Below are 17,740 nucleotides of genomic sequence, written 5' to 3' on the forward strand. Positions count from 1 at the left end.
GCCCGCGGTACATCCCCTTGATATCCCCTTTTTTGCAAAAATAAATTGAAACGTCCCCTTTTTCAAAAAATATTGCCCCCTGACACTAGGGTTGTTTGGTCGTCCCGGGGACAGTCAAACATCCTTGATGTCAAGGGGGATTTTAAAACAAAACAATTTTAAGTTGCAAAATAAGCATTCTCATTTTGTGGGCCCCCACCTCCTAGGTCACCATAAAAGTCATTAGGCAAAACATTGTGACTCATTTGATCATTTGTTTGAGACGAAAAAAGTGGAGCAACAAGAGTGTTTCACTCATTGAATCATTTATCTTAGCTCAAAGAGACCCTACTCGATGGTGGACATGGCACAAGAAGGATACACCACAATCAAAGTTGCTTGTCACTTGTCTCCTCACACATGTTGCCAGTTCTTTTGTTGCAAATAGGAATTGGTCCACATATGTCCCTATACACTCCATTAAGAGGATAGACTTACCTCTAGATGAGCGCAAAAGCTAGTGGTTGTGCATAGTGCTCTTCGACTTCAAGATCATCAAACTCCAAAGTATCGACAAACTCCAACTTTCTAGTGGTACATTGACCTCGAAGATGTGGCCTAGGTTGACAAGGAGGAGACACTAGGGGAATTAGTTGGGATTCTGTTGGATAAGGTGATCGTGGGCCATGACAGTGGCAAAGACTCAAAGGACTCTGATTTTGATAGTGTTAGTAGATGTAGATTGAGGTCAACAGTGTACTTTGTTTTTTTGTATTTTCATATCGTGATTGAAAATGAAACTATATGGCCAAACAATGTAGCCTTTGGGCATTTTGTATGTTATTTTTTTAATATCACATGCATATTGACAATGAATTTTGAACACAAATGTTGTATGTTAAAACTTAAGGTTTTATAATGTTTTCATATGCATGTTACATCCATGTTTTCATATGAATATAATATATATATGCATGCTTTATCCATATTTTCATATGAACATCTGAAATTTCCCTAGATATATTTTTAATTTTCCAAATATTTTATATAGCCTTCCCCTTTGTCGTCATCCTAAAAACATGTTCCCCCGTCCCCTGTCCTCGCTATCCCAAAAACTCAAGATAACATAGTTTAAAAACCTTTCATAAACACTCAAATTGTATGCTTAAGAGGTGCTCAAACTATACATTAGTTGTATCGAACTAGCACTTGCACCAAAAAGAGGTTCAATGGTTACATTGATAGTCTTAGATATACATTAAAATAATACATTGGAGGGTACAAATAGAAGAAATAGTGATAACAATTTGTAGTATGCCATAGTAAGCACAAATAAATAGTTGAGATCCTCCTCATAAGCCCATAAGGTCCTTCATTGTATGCTATAGCTTTTTTACAATATAAGGAAACAATTTACCTATGAAATAGATTACAGTGAACAATTTGAGGATTAGGGATAGGATTAGGGCTAGGGTCAGGATTATGAGCAGAGTTAGGATTATAAAATGAACCATAACTATATTTACATTCTAACCTTAATATAACACACATTAACTTTAATCACATTATTAATACTAAGCCTACTAATAATTAAACCCTTCCATGCTTCCCAGTATTAACTTTAATCACAGTATTAATACTAAGCCTACACAAAAATCTTCAATGCTTCCCAACCTTGTTTGGCTTCCACCCTACATTGTGCCCTTCCACAATCTTCTGGCCATCGAATAAAGGACAATGGTTTCCTGAAGCTTTCATGTGGTGCCACTGCAAATCCCTCACTCACATCAATTCCTACCCCAAGAATTGCCCATTCCAAAATTGAGTCCATACCATCCAAATAATCACTGTGCACTATTGTCTCCATCACCTTTTACGCCACCTCCACTAGTTCACCAGCATCCAACCCCCACACCATGATCAAAGAATACACATCCATGTTCGTTCGATACTCGTACCTCAAATTGCCTAAAACCTTCCCTAGGATTAATTACACAAACTTAACCAGCTGCTCATCCTGAAAAAGAAACATCCCTTGAAGCCTTCTTTACGTAACATCTCCAAAGAATGGGCATATTTGCTTCTTACTCTTTAGCGTAAAATTTGCCTCCATGATCCCTCTGCAAACACCTACCATCTCCCCACACCTTGCCAACTCAAAAGCTTCTTCAGTAAGATAAGTTGTCAATACACCGGGCAATGAAAACAAATAAATGATCATAATAGTTGTAATTCCCTACCGCATTAAGTGCATTGTCCACCACATACCGCCGTCCTTTTCTCACCCCCTAACTCCGGACAGAGCAATTAATGAGTTTTATCAGAGTTGTACTCTCTTTGATGGCCTTCAACTCAAACCCCCGATCACTCAACTAAATCCTTCATGACCAACAAACTAACATCTTCACATCTTAATTCGCCTACTTTTTCAAAGATTAAACATCCCACTAAGTTGGCCATTGTACATCTATGTCATCTGCACCCCACCATCTCATCACAAAACTATCCAACTCACAAGCCATGTTGGACAAAAGGTCCGTTACCCCATTTCTTGCTCTACGGACATGAGATATCCGAAAATCCTGGAAAAATCAAAATGAATTTGTTTATTCTCCAACTTGATGAAGCCCCTTTCGCAATTGCTTCTACCACAACTTTCGAGTCCCCTTCTAAGTGTACCCTCGGGACTTTCATATTATTTGCCAATTCCACCACAAGAAAAGCAACTTGCGCCTCAGCCTCATTATTTGTGTCATCTTGCAACCTTTGCGCCCCTTTGAGCAACACTTTAGCTTCCTCATCACAAGCCACACACCCTGCACCTAAAATACCCATACTTCCCCTTAAAGCTCCACCTAAATTGATCTTGATCCACCCTTGCTCTGGTTCGATCCGCACCTCATCAGTAACCTTTCCCCCCCTAGCAAAAGGATTAACCCTAAAGGACCCATGAACGGGTCTAAAATTCACCAAAGGCCATCTAGCTTGAATAAGTTTATCCGCCATGCTAAAAGGGTGCTTAATAAAATTATGACCTGCAGTCGACGAGGAGCCAACTTCCGAAATGACCCTTTCCACTCTATCACACAACATCTCCCCCAACTCCAACTTATCCTGAAAGAGGCGTTTGTTTCTCTCTTTCCAAATTTCCCATAGTACAATTGAAGGTGAGACAATCCAGATGCTAGAGTAAACTAATTTCCTTTTCTCAATGAACCAGCTCTTAAATAAGTCAATCACCCTCTCCGGAAGAGGAATCTCTCATCCAAGTTTTAACAATAGGAACTTGCACACATATTGTCCAGGGATTTATCATCTTCTCTACACATAATACATTAAAAAGGACTATTAAAGCCCAACCTGCTAAGCCTATCCCCCGTCAAAATTCTCTTCTTCAAAACTAGCCAAGCAAACACACCAGCCTTTGATAAACATGGGGAGCTCCAACATAGTTTCGTCGCCCGCTCCTCATTAATCACTGAGTTTTCAATGATCCTATGTCCTAGTTTGACTTAATACAACCCAAATTGTGTCCCACACCATTTGATGATATCTTCCTTGGGAGAGAGGTATGATCTATACTCACTTAGGATATCTTCAAAGGTAGCCCGCTGAGAAGAGGATAAAGGGAGTGCACTCACATCCTTCCATGTCCATTCCTCCACACCATTCCTTTGGACATTTAAGATATAATCACTTACCTTCGATCCCCAGTTATGCTCCGCCACTAGCCTAATGTTCTCCACACCCGAGCTCATAGCTAGAGGTGACTTCCATCCCACAAATCCATCCAAAATTAGCTTTCTCCCCATTTCCCAACTGCCAAGTGATATGCTCTGTAATAACTTTCTTGCATGAGACAAGAAAATTCCAAATAGTTGAGCCACACGGGAGATCCGACATAGTAAAAATTCTTTCCCTAGAAAAGGAATCCAAGTATTTGTGCTTTAGAATTTGTACCCATTTTTGGTCAGGTTTCAAATACATATGCCATATGAGTTTTGCACCAATCGCTTCATTAAGAGAACTGCAGTTCCTCAACCCTGCAAAACCCAACCCCTTAGGCTGGCAGATTGTATCCCATGCCACCAATGGAATCTTGTCTTGCTAACTCTTGCCATAAAAAAAATCGCATATATTGATTAAATGTTTTTAACAACATTTTCAGAGATTTTTAGACACATCATAAAATAAATTGGAACGGTAGATAAGACCAACTTTAACAACAATAACCTTCCTGTCGAAGTGAGCCATTTGCTCTTCCACCCCTCTAGTTTACTAACACAACTATCCATCAGCCTTTGCCACAAACCCACCATATTTGGGCCACCGAAAAGAGGGGTGCCTAAGAACCTTCCTGGAAGACTCCCCGACTTGACTCCCAGGATCTTGACAATATCTCTCTACCTCCCCAAGGCTGTATTAAAGAAGTACACATCTGACTTGGCCCAGTTAACCTGCTAACCTGAAGCATCACAAAAAGAATCTATAGCTTTCTTAATGATAACGAGCTTCTCTCAAAGAGACTTCCCCAAAGAGAATTGTGTCATTAGCAAATTGCTGATGTGAAACTGATTCAAACCCAACAACAATGTTGATCCCTCTCCATTGACCAGAACTCCTCAATGGCTTAATATGCCTCCCCAAGACCTCAGCCAATATAATGAAAAGTAAAGGTGAAAGGGGGTCTCCCTGTCGCAATCCCCGAGATGTTTGAAAAAAACCTTGTGGGCTGCCATTCTTTCACCCAATTCAACCAATGCTCAATAAAGCCAAAGCTTTGTAAAACTTGAAGGAAGAAAGTGCGATCCCATATCGTATGCTTTCCTGATATCCAATTTGATTAGAATATGATCAACCTTTGCTCTCCTCATTGTATGAATAGCTTCATGCGCAATGATGCTAGTTTTTTTGATAATTATTTTTTAATTTTATAATATTATTAAACGCAATTTTTTTTCTAAAATAACAATAAATAATTATAGAATGAAAATATCTTACAGAATATATTTAAATTAAAATTAAAAATGAGAGACAAACTTCATTCAACTAAATTATGATTATTATAAATGTTTATTCTTTTTAAATTACAACTATTATTAATATTTATTTTCCTAAACTAAATGTCACCAAGTTTATATTTGAAAGTGCCCGTTAAGGGGCGGTTTACCTTGGATTTGATTCCTAATACACGACAAGGGTAGGGGGATTCACCTTCATGGGTTAATCCATCTGTTAGTAAGGAAAGAAATGTTGATTGGAAAAAATCAAAGGTTGGATGGGTCAAATTCAATTTTGATGGAGATTTGAAAGGTAAACATGGGTCTTCTGGTGTGGGATGTGTGGCTTGATATCAGCTAGGAATATTTTGGCTATTGGGGCTCAAAAGCTAGAAAATGGAACCGATAATGAAACAGAGGTTGAAGCAACATAACTCATCGTAAACTTGACGAGCAAATTATCAATCTCCAAACTGCATTTGGAAGGGGATTCTCAAATTATTGTCAATGCAATTATAAATAGCAAGTCTCAAATTTTAAAAATCAATAAATATATTAAATTAATAAAAGCTAAATTAAATCTATTCAGTGTTTTCAAAATCACCCACATATATAGGAGTTTTAAGGCTTGTAATATGTGTGAAAGGTTTCATTTGTGGTATGTGGTAGTGGCTTCATTCAGGTGGAATTTGACGATCAATTTGGCCGTTTTTTTCACTTTTAGAACGTATATGACAACTCAAATTTATTTAGAATATTTTTAAATAGTAGAAAATAATAGTTTCTATTTTTTAGAAACTTAATCAATTTCTTTTTAAAGATATTTTTAATAAGATTGTGTTAAATTAAAACTTCTCATAATTGAAATGATATAATATAATTGTTTCTAATTTTTAAAATAGTTTCTATTTTCTTAATCAATTTTATTTTTTATAAGATTGTCTTAAATATAAATTTAGAAACTTGTTATATTATATATTTATATGATATTTAAGATATTGACATGTGTTATTAATAAATTAGTAATTATTAATTGATTATCATCTAATATTAATATACATTATCGTGGGATCTTACAATATTTATTTTTTGAACTTAGAAATTTATATAGTAAATTAGGAAAATGTACAAGTAAAAAGAAAATTTTGAATAAAATGGCTAGAAAAATTTGGGGATACTTTTTTTTGACAATTAATATTCTTCTTAAAACGTCAAATGAAAGGTATTGAAATGACCAAACTGCCATAAAAAATTGATATGACAGATAAGGATGACCGTCAATTTCCAGGCCTGAATTGAATTAACTGATTTTAATAACGGTCACAAAATTGAGCGATCTAAAAGACCAAGAGAAGCAATACCAGACAAAATAAATAGATAACATAAACAAATAGATAGAGTAGCATTAAAATTCTCAGTACAAAGCTGGGGGCATGTGTACGTAGCAGATTTGTTTTTATTTAACCCACTCTTGGATACCTATGGGACAGGTGAAAATTGTTTATTTATTTTTTTAATGATATTTTATTAACGTTTTTAGTTTTATTTTATTTAGATTATTATATAAAAATAAAATATATCATAAAACAATTATAATAAGTATTATTATTTTAATTATATTTTTTGTATTTCATAAAATTTAGCTTGTATAAAAATGTTTTTAAATTTAATTGTATGATATAATTATATAAAATTATTTGATTGTAAATTTTAAATTTAATTTATATATTAAAAAATTAAGCTTGAAATTTATTTTACTTATTTTATGAATTATAAATAATAATTAAAATTTATTAGGCTTAACTTAATTTATAAATTTTTATCCTATCAAAATTTTATTGTTTTGTAAAATAGTTATATTTTAAGTTTCTAATTTATATATATATATATATATACATATATACATATATATATATATATATATATACATATATACATATATATATATATATATATACATATATACATATATATATATATATACATATATACATATATATATATATATATATACATATATACATATATACATATATATATATATATATATACATATATACATATATAAATACATATATACATATATAAATACATATATACATATATACATACATATATACATATATACATATATATATATATATATATACATATATATATATATATATATACATATATATATATATATATATATATATATATATATATATATATATATATAAGATTGATGAGTACAAATGTGTTTTTAAATTTGATGGTACAATAATTTTTAGCATTAAAAAAAATAAAAATAAATTAATTGCATAATAAATTTAAAATTAAAATAAATAACAAAAATTATACACTAAAAAGATTTAAGTTTGAAATTTATTTTAATTAATTATATCTTTTTTAATAAATTAAGTTATTAGAATTGATATAATTAATAATTATTTTTCATATTATAATTTTTATTATTGTAAACAAATTATATTTTGAATTTTTTTTTTCGATCGATAACATTATATAATATATTGCTTAAAATAGAAAAGTTTTACATCCAAAGAGCAGAAAGACATTCTGCCACACTATGGGGTCACACCCCTATTACAAAACGGAACCTGACAAGACACCATCCCACCATGGCCAACAACCACAAAAAAAGGTCACTTTCAGACACAAAAAACCACCAAAGAGGCCTCAAACGACCCATAGAACCTATCTACTAAACCACCCTAAAGCCTCTTCTCTTGAGAAATTGGGGATTCCCCTGTTGGGTCCTGCCTCCTGCGTCAATCTCCCTCCACCTGGCACCGTTCCTGGCCTGCTACCACACAGAGACCCAGGCTCCACCACCTTCGCCTATTTCTTTGGAATCTGGTGTCGAACCAAAGGCCTCTCATCCACATCCAGAGGGGCCTCAGACCGAATGGGGGTCACCTTCCCACGAATCTTCACTCACTCAGTCGGCCCCAATTTACGCACAAAATCCACAATCTCACCCCAACCTTTCCTTGCGTCCTCCACCTGCAGTGCAACCGGTCGGGAAGCCGACCAGATGACAAAAGGCTGCAGTGCCCCCACATCCACCCCAATCCTCCTCCGCGGGCCTTCCACCAGCTTCAGCCCCTCGCCAATGACAACTCGGGCCACCACTTCCTGCAAACCACCCGCCCATTTGGGTCTCAACACCAGAGATGTAACCCGTTGCACTTTCTCCACCGACTTTCCCACCTGCAAGGCTAGAGCAGCAAAAAGCGACGAAATGTCAAGGTTTGTTCTCGGCCGCCAATCTAGAGTCAGGAATTCCTCTCCAAACAACAACCTCAATGCCCCCCATAAGTCTTCTCCATCCACTCTGAAGACGTTCGACAACCTATTCCTTGAGATCAGCCCACGAAACGCAAGCAATTGCCCATCCGACATCAACGAAAAGTTTGCTTCCATCCTTTCTCGCTGCTGCACAAAAGAAACCCTGAACACACCGCCTACCACCAAGCAGCCACCACAAAATGCCAGGAAACGAAACACAAAGGCCTTTAAGGTCACCACCATCACATGTCATGATTACTCCACACGCCTCACAGAAAACTAAGCATCATCGCCAGTCACTCACACCGATCGCCTCCATCATCATCCATCACCGCAAGGCCACTTGCAGTAACATCCTAGATCACACACCACGAGGATCTTTAATTCCCACAAGACCATGGCTACCAATGGTCACTTCAAATCGAGCTCGGGTTCACTTTTCTATGATAAGCCATCTAACCAAATTCAAAATCTAGAGGACTAAAATTTCTAAAGTCCTCGAACAAACTATATTTATTTTCCAAGGAGCCATTCGCTCCCACATTTGAAAGTTTGTCAGATTCCAAGTTTGCTTCCTGGAGGACATGAGTCACTTTAAAATCTTCAAACTTGCCCAGCAGAAGTTGCATTCTTCGAACCTACTTGTCTAAGTGCCACGCCGCCATTCGACCTCAAGCTATCCCATTCACCACAACCTGAGAGTCTCCTTCCAAATGGAGTTTCTTCACTCTCAGTTTCCCAGCCATTAGGATAGCTTCTAATGCTGCTTGACACTCAGCAACGTTGTTCGATCCATCCACCAATCTTTTAGCACCAATGGCCAGAGTGTTGCCCCAATCGTCTCGAACAATCACCCCAACACCAAAAACCCCCGGGTTGCCCCTCGATGCTCCGTCGAAATTAATCTTAATCCACCCCTTTTCTGGCGAAGTCCATTCAGGGCTTGATTGACCCTGATTCTGAAGATTAGCCCTCAGGTGCCCATTAACAGGCCTATATTTTGAATTTTATTTTAATTTATATAATAAATTAAATTTCAACCTTTTTCTCTCTTTCTCACTACCTATATTTCTATCCTTATTTATCTCCTCACTCTCTAAATTGTTATAAAAATGTCTAAACATTATTTTGTTTAAAACAAATAATAAACAATGTAAAACTATTTTAAATTTTAAAAATATAAAATATTTTGTTCGTTTTTTTTTCAATACAATTACTTTATTTTCATCTTTACAATATTTGAATTATCTTGCTATTTTATTTTTTATAAATAATAATTTAGATTATTATCTTTTAAATATAAACTTTTTTAACCCATATAATATAGTTTTATATTGATTCTCACAATATAATGCAAAAATCAGATATGTGACCTAAAGCTATTGATTTGAACATGAATATCGACAATCTCCATATACCCCATTTTTACAAATGAATGAGCATGTCACCATCTATACATTATAAAACAAGATATGTACCAGTCCAATATTAACAAAAAAAATAAAAATTGAAAGTATACGCCCTTCCGGCCCCTTCCAGTAATCATCTTTGGTGAAAGAATAAATGAAGCCCCTACAATTGTTTTCTTGCCTCTTTATATTATAAGCTGATTTGAACAGCTGTAACTACTGATTTTATTATTCTTTTTCTTTATATGCAAATCCTTTTTTCAGAACTGTTATTTATTTGGATATAAACCATTCAGATTCTTAACCTCCAACAACAAAACATTCTGAATCATGTGATAAATTATATAAATTAAATTTTTTAAGACTAGTATCCCAAAAAATTTACTTTTGTTAACATTTTTACACAAATGTGGTCTTAACATTCCAAACATGATCAGTTTTTTTATTACCTTTAGTCATAGTTATGTCCGTAAAAGCATGAACTATTCTGCCAGGAAGAGTGTAAGGCACCTTTTCCTCAAAGGAAAGAATTAAATATCATTTCTCACACTGTTTCAACTTTGAGGGAAAGAAAAAAGTCAGGTTTTGTTATAAATTCTTGAAGGTTTTCCATTCCCCAATACGTGAAAAAGGTAGGGTTGCTGGTGGTTGGCCTTGAAGGAGCTCCTGTTGTGGCGTTGCAGGAAACAATTAAAGTTTTTATGGCAAGTTGCAAGGGTTTCAGAGCCATGCTTAATCTTTGGCATGTTGGATAACACCTTCCTGCTCCAGATCTCACCCACATTGCAAGAGGAAGATGAGTAATATCACGCTGCATGCAGAGGGAGGGTTTTAAGGAATTGAAGACAGACCCACGTGTTAGACATCTCCAGGATGAAGGTAATATGAAGTCAAATTGCCATTTTTGCCAGGTATGTTATGCTGTGAAGACATTTAAGGAACTTGTTTGTATTGTTTTGAGATGACAGAGCTCGATGATGGTGTTAGTAGATCATGACTGTCTTCAAGTTGTGTATTGACAGCAGATAATGTGATATATAGTCCCCCTCATTGCAAGATTATCAATACGAGCCACAAATTATAATAACCCAGAAAATCTTCCAGGTTACAAGTTTTAGGGACCGTCATCATTAACAGCATCAATGGCACAAGAAATAAGCTACAATGAGTTGCTTGATTCTGTTTTAGAAAGAATGGCTGAAATTGATCCTAATTTTTCCGTTGATGCTACCAGAACATCAGTAGAGTCTGATGAGAATTTAAGATCAATTTTGATCGGTGAGGAAATTGATACACGCCAATGGATAGAAGTTATGGCAAAAGATCTCACATCAAACCATAAGTGTCAAGGTGATTGTAAACTGAGGACTAGTTACAATTTACATGATCTATTTGTGAAGAAGAAAACAGTAGAAAGAGAATTGCGTCTTCAAAGTCAACAAGCCACAACCAAATTCACTGTGATTAGTAGCGATGAGAGGAAAAGAATGAGCTCAAAAGGCTATGAATATATTCATTTAGATGGTGTTGAAATTACTTGTTGCTCTAATCTTCCACCTGGATCTGATGGATTTGTACTTGCTGCTGTGTATGATCTCCGACATATAAAAGCTAAAGAAGGTTTCTTAGGATTAATGGCTTTTCCGCTGGGATTAAGGAAAAGTTCTGCTGTCATTAGAACCAATTACTGTATCAGTATTCAAGATTCTATTAATTGGGCAGTTTTAATTTGTGAACATGGCCTGAAAGACAAGTTTCGTCCTTATACAATAAGGATGAAAAGTGTTCATAAATACGTAAGGAACATTGGCAAATTCACTTTTGCTTCTGACAGTGAAAATGAACAAATTTTTCACATTCCTATTGAAGCAAGTAAAAATGTTCAAGTCATTGAGGCTGTTAAACAAACATTATGCAAAACTTCAACACGACTGTTGATGGATAACATATTTAATGCCTCAGATAGAGAAAAAAAAATGTCTTTTGAGAAGTCATGAAGGTCTTATGTCTAAGTTTAGTCGATCTTTGAGCTTGGACACAAGATCTAATTTCCAAAACCAAAGTGAAGCTGAGAGAAGAAAGTCTTCTTACCTTGTGACAAACCAGTTGAAGGAGGAGGAAAGAGCCGGCGGTTCAAGTTTAGTGGATACAGAACTAAGAAGAGATAGCAGAGGAAACCTATGAAGGGTCAAGGGTGGTAAAAAGGCATTAAAAGACAGTGACAGGGGTATGAGAAGTTTTTCTCATAAGTTGTAGATAACAAAGAAGAAAGGTGAAAGGACAGACAATACCTTAGGGGAAGAGACGGGATTTTTGTACAGACACTGATGTTAGTTTCTTTATTTTAGTGCGTAGGTCTTCTATGGAGTTGTTTGGTCTAGTTTAATGAGAATAGTTGTGTGTTTGCAGTTGTTTTATTTATGGGTGTGTTACAGCAGTATGCTACTGTTATAATGTTTGTAACAGATTATATCTTTGGTATTTTCATTTGGAAGTCGAACAGTGACATCTGTGATGTTTTGAGTGATTCAGGTGAAATGTAGAAGTGATATATTTGTGAGTTTTGTTTAATATTTTGGAGTTTGGGAGAATTTGTGTTCAGTTTCAGACCTGATTATATAATGTTCATACAAGAAAAAATAAGTTACAGTAGCATTTTCTGAGGTTTCATTTAAATTCAGTTTCAATAACATTCTCTAAGGTTTCATATAAATTGACCTCTTTTGTGCAAGACTAGCAATCTAATTTTGATAAATTTTGGTCTTTTGTAGAATATATTGTAAATTTATTTCCAGATCTAAAATTATTATAAATATCTGGATGAGAGCATTACAATTGTGCTAATAAATATTTATTTGAGTTCTCATTACAATTTGAGTTCATTACAATTGTACCTATGACAGCATCCCCGACCCCATTTTTTTATAATTTCAACACCTCCCATTTTCACTCCAACTTGTATCCTATCCTTTTTACATCCAACAATCAAAATAATTATGCAATTCTCTATTTTAAGACAAGAATAATAGCATAAATAAGGTAGCTTGCACATACCACCAGTAACATAGTAGAAGCCACAAGTCTAAGAAGCATTGATAACTCCATTCACATAATCACACAAATATCGCAACTTCATTATCTAAGCATTTTGAACATTTTTAAGGGATCCATTTCAATCTTTGAATCTTTCATATGATTTGATTACCATCAACGAAGTTTTGTAATTCAAACTTCTCAAATGAAACCCACAAATGTATTTATGGCACTATCCAATCAAATATCAAAACTTTATTGTAGGTAGTGAAAAGTGTGTAGTGTAGTGGAAAAACTACAATCTACAAGACATTGTCATAGCTAACGGACATCATCTCGATTCTCGATATTATCACAAGAAAAGGTTAAAACTACATTTGTAGTCACATCTAATTTTGCATCGAGGTCAAAGTAAAAGATTCAGAGAGAAAACAAAGTCTAATATCAAATTTAGACAAAGATTGCAACAAACAAAGAGATATTCTCAAGTTAATATATTGAGCATTTGTAAAGCCTTATCCATGTTTATTTTTATATATTTTCTACAAGCAACATCATCTCGTCATGTCAGGAAACTAGATTGTATTCTAAATTATGTTGTGAAGTATAAATTTGTTAAGAGAACATGACCATTCAGCTCATATCCAAGATAAGTATTCAATTCATTTCTAGGCTGATTGTTTAGATTTTACAAAAGACTAATATTTGTAATATGAATGTTATTATTAAACTGTTGTTAAATATGGATCGGAGAATAATGACAACGATTCTGGAAGACTGATTGCCGTGAGTTATTGGTTCTGCTATGATATCTTGGTTCAGTAGAAAACAGTCAGTAGTTGCACAAAGCTCCACCGAAGCAGACTATATGGCAGCCTCCATGGGAGCTCGTGAAGCGGTATGGCTAAGAAAGTTATTATTTGGATTATTTGGAAAAACTCTGAATTCAACAATAATTCATTGTGATAATCAGAGTTGTATCAAGCTCTCAGTAAATCCAGTTTTTCACAATCGATCCAAACATATTGAGATCCCTTATCACTGCATAAGAGATATGGTAGATCGAAACGTCATAAAACTAGTGTACATCAGTATTGAAGAACAAAATGCTGATATCTTCACCAAGCCACTTGCAAGATTGAAGATAGAATACTTCAGAAGTAAACTTGGTATGACTAGATTATAATTGAGATTATTAGGATGAAATTCCTACCATGTGTAATTTGTTCATGAATAAATAAATAAAATGTATATTGCAATATTCTAACAATGTTCAAGAAGATGAAGATCTTCTTATGTTTAAGGTTACTATTTCAAGGTGACGATCTTGACAATAGTTGACCAAGTGTCAAGATTGACTACATTAAGTTGTTGTCCCGGACTGTGCTGGATATCTTGATCCTAAAGTATGTGATCATCTCATGATTGACTTCTTAAGTGATTGTCCCAGACTGAGCCGGATATCATGATATTGAGTTTATTGTCATGACAAGACTATATTAAATGTTGTCCCGAACTGTGTGGAAGTCATGACAGAATATGCTCCTAAGAAAATTACTTAGATCCACTCCTGCTAAGAGGGAGTGTTAAGATATAGCCCTCATGAATCTAACTAATGGTAAATCGGTTATTATCTGGAGAGTGATATATTAACAAGCATACAGTTTGTTAATATATCACTCTCCAGATAATAACCGATTTACCATTAGTTAGATTCACGAGGGCTATATCTTAACATAAACAAAATAATCTAGTATAAGGATTATATATATTCAGCCACATGCTTTGCTTCAACTGAAAAAAGAGTCAATCTCAACTATTTCTTTGACTTCCAAGTGATCATTGTTGATCTTAAAATCATCATGAAACTTAAAGTAGATTTTCAGTTATCAAATACCCTATAGTCCAAATCTAAATATCCAAGTAGTTTGAAATCTACTACTTCCCTTCAGAGATTGAAGAACCCTTTTTAATGCTACCCAATGACTTTCTCTCGATTGTTGTATGAATCTAGAAAGAATACTAAAGACAAAAAGAAATGTATGATCTAGATGTGGTTACATAGATCAAACTTCCAATGAGTTTTTATACTTATTATTTGCATCTTCAAATTTGTATCATGTATTGTTAATTTTATATTTTGTTTGTAACAATCTTAATATCAAATTCACTCAAAATTTTATCAATATACTTTTGTTGTGTGATGAAGGTATGAATTTTTGAAACTTCGATGCTCAAAAAATAATGGGATTGAGCCAAATCTATGATTTTAAAGCCTTTCATGAATTCTAATTTGACTTTTGCAATGTACCTTTCAGTATTTTCCATTATGAACAAGTCTTTTGCCTCCAACACCCGTTTTTTAATACCCATCTCTATCTCTTTCACGGTGAAAATATTTGTAGCAATGTTGACTAAGGGCGGAGGATTAACCTCATAATCTTGCTCATAAAGTTATCTTGCATAATCAAACCATTGAGAAGCACCAATCTTATTTTCAGTTTGCTTCTTGCTTGATTGAAGATCCTTCCAAAATAACTTGGGATTATTTTTACCAAGGAAGATTAGCTCTTCCCGCCTTGTGATCATGTAATCAACTTTTTTTTCTTAAATTCTACATGTATGCTTTAATGTCTATTTTTTATCTTTTTTGAATCTTTCAAAGTTTTCCTTGCAGCTTTATATTCTTTGTCAAACCAAGCATTGATCAAGAAGCAATTTGTGTCAGATTTCTTATTTTTGGCTCTTTTGCACTCTACAAGTGCCCCATGAATTAAATTTGTTAACTCATGACTATGAAGGCCATGAAACAGAATTTTTTGCTTCTTAAAAGGCCTCTCAAGCATTATCTTGAAGGTATTATAATTTTGTTGAGTTGAAAGAATTCTGCTCTTTGAAGGCGATTGTCGAAGACAATGAGAATTCATCCCATGCTGCTATTTTGTTGCCCAAGAAAAACTTAAATAAATTGGTCTATGGTCTGATTTTAAATCCCAACGCTGCTCACCAATCAAGACTTCATTTTTTCACACAAGCTATGAGAGCAAATTGCATAATCCACAACGCTTGCCCAATTGTAAGTATTGCAAGTGAAATTATGTAATGTCCCCTTTTTGGGACATTAGGAAAACCCATGAAATAATTAAGTTTAAGTTGTCAAGCGTAATGATTTAAAAGACAACTTAATTTAACTATTTATTAAAGCAGATTTAAGTGACTTTAAAGTCAACATCAAATTATAAGATAGTCACTTTATTCATAAAAGGGTATTACAAGAGACAAGCAGTGGGCAAAAGAAGAGTCATAAAGTTGAGCTATTTAATATCTCGAGGAGGCTCATTTTGGCATGTTTGGTTTATGTTTGGTTTGTATTCTCTTGGAGAATTCAGGGAAGCTTTGGGCTTTCAGCTGGTTTGGGGACGGAAACCCTCAAGCTTGAAAGCGGTGGATGAAAACCAAATGCAGTTGAAGTTATCATTCAGGTAGCTCACTTGTGCTTCAAGATTCTATTTACTAGTTATCCAATCAGACTGTAAGTTTTGTGGCTACGATTGGATTTTACTATTGTTCCTCTAAATAAGATTTGAGGCTATATCATATCCAAATTTCAGAAAACTCTATGTTAGTATGAAATTTAACGATTTTCATTGTAATTCGTTGGTTTAATGGAAATCGATTACATGCAATTTGTACGCTGTAATTCTATGGTTAGTTTGTTCAAATATTTGAAATAAATATCCCTAGTGGGATATTTCAAATTACCCGACTTTGCCCCATCTAACTAGATCATTGCAAATGATTAGATCAAAAGCTCCACACAAAAAAAGCAATTCCTCTCCAAAATGATTGTAACCTTTGTTGTGTTCTGAGACTTGTCCATCGATGCTTGCTTACTTAAGTTAGCTAAATAGGATTGCAATCTTCTTTACAACAAAGTATGCTAGTTTGTTCATTTGTAGTCCTAGCATTGAAATCATCCACTAGGAGGATTTCACCTTGTTGGACATGCACTGCAATGTCTTTTATTAAGGCTGCAAAGGGGTCTTTGTGGTTTAGCCCATTATTTTTGTAATTTTTTGAGACTTCCAAAGCAAAATAATACAGCAATCCTAATGAGACTATCATTTTCTGAGATTTTGAACCATAGAAACTATTTTTCTTTCAAGTTGAATGAAATGACCTTTTTCTCTCACTAAAACCATTATACCCTGACGTCCTTTGCCATTCCCCGCTGCCTTGTTCGACACCACCATCTTCAAATATTCTTTAAACAAAGGAATCTTGCAACCACCATGCTCATGCGTCTCTATGAGACAAATAATGTCTCTACCTTCTATAATAGGCCCTATCCTAGGTCCTCGCCTCCAAGGGTAACCTCTACAATTCCAACAAACTACACTTAAGGAAGCTTGGGTAGGAATTGGTTGCTATTTGTTTTGGCACACAAGAGGTCTTTATCCCTGTTTGACCATATTGACCTTGTTGCTTCATTTCCTACTAAAGAATTTGCTGCCTTTTCTTTGCTATCAACTTGCTGCTCTGATTTAGTATGAGGATCAAAGAAGGAAGTAACGGCTTTGCCCTTGTACAACCATGCCCTTTTGCCTTCATCTCTTGCTGCTCTAATCTTTAACACCTCCTCTATTCTCTCCTCTTGATGCTTAACAGTGAAATCTTCATCTAGAAAAAAGTGAGAACCCCCCTAGAGCTACTTCTTGCTTAAAAGACTTTGCTCATCACGAATGCTTGACACGGTGACTTTTATGGGTCTAGCTCTCTCATCACATAACTTAGCCACCCTCCATGCTTAGCAAATTTGTCCTTGCCAAAGCACCATGTCGCTTAGGAAATCACTTGCAAGATCGAGTATGTGTTCATCTCTCCCATACTCTTTCACACCTTTAATAATTATGTTTGCTTCTCTACCTTGCACACTATCAACCCATGTGTTTGCTTCTACCTCCTTATTAATAGGATTGTCACTGATTTGAAGTTTAAAAGCTTGAAGGTTTTCCATTCACATTGTGT

General features: G+C 34.8%; 2 protein-coding genes across 2 annotated transcripts in view; one reads left to right on the forward strand and one right to left on the reverse strand.

The window, feature by feature from the left end:
* LOC131075954 (uncharacterized) overlaps window positions 1–17,740 on the reverse strand; it is a 77,578-nt gene that overhangs the window by 30,895 nt on the left and 28,943 nt on the right. The gene's annotated exons all lie outside the window — the stretch shown is intronic.
* On the forward strand, window positions 10,160–12,283 carry LOC131075953 (uncharacterized). The gene is made up of 2 exons (XM_058012942.2): window positions 10,160–10,558; window positions 10,648–12,283. The coding sequence occupies exon 2, from the start codon at window positions 10,822–10,824 to the stop codon at window positions 11,674–11,676; it is 855 nt and encodes a 284-aa protein (XP_057868925.2). The 5' UTR covers window positions 10,160–10,558; window positions 10,648–10,821; the 3' UTR covers window positions 11,677–12,283.

The sequence above is a fragment of the Cryptomeria japonica genome, chromosome 9 (genome assembly GCF_030272615.1).
Source record: "Cryptomeria japonica chromosome 9, Sugi_1.0, whole genome shotgun sequence".
Lineage (NCBI taxonomy): Eukaryota > Viridiplantae > Streptophyta > Pinopsida > Cupressales > Cupressaceae > Cryptomeria > Cryptomeria japonica.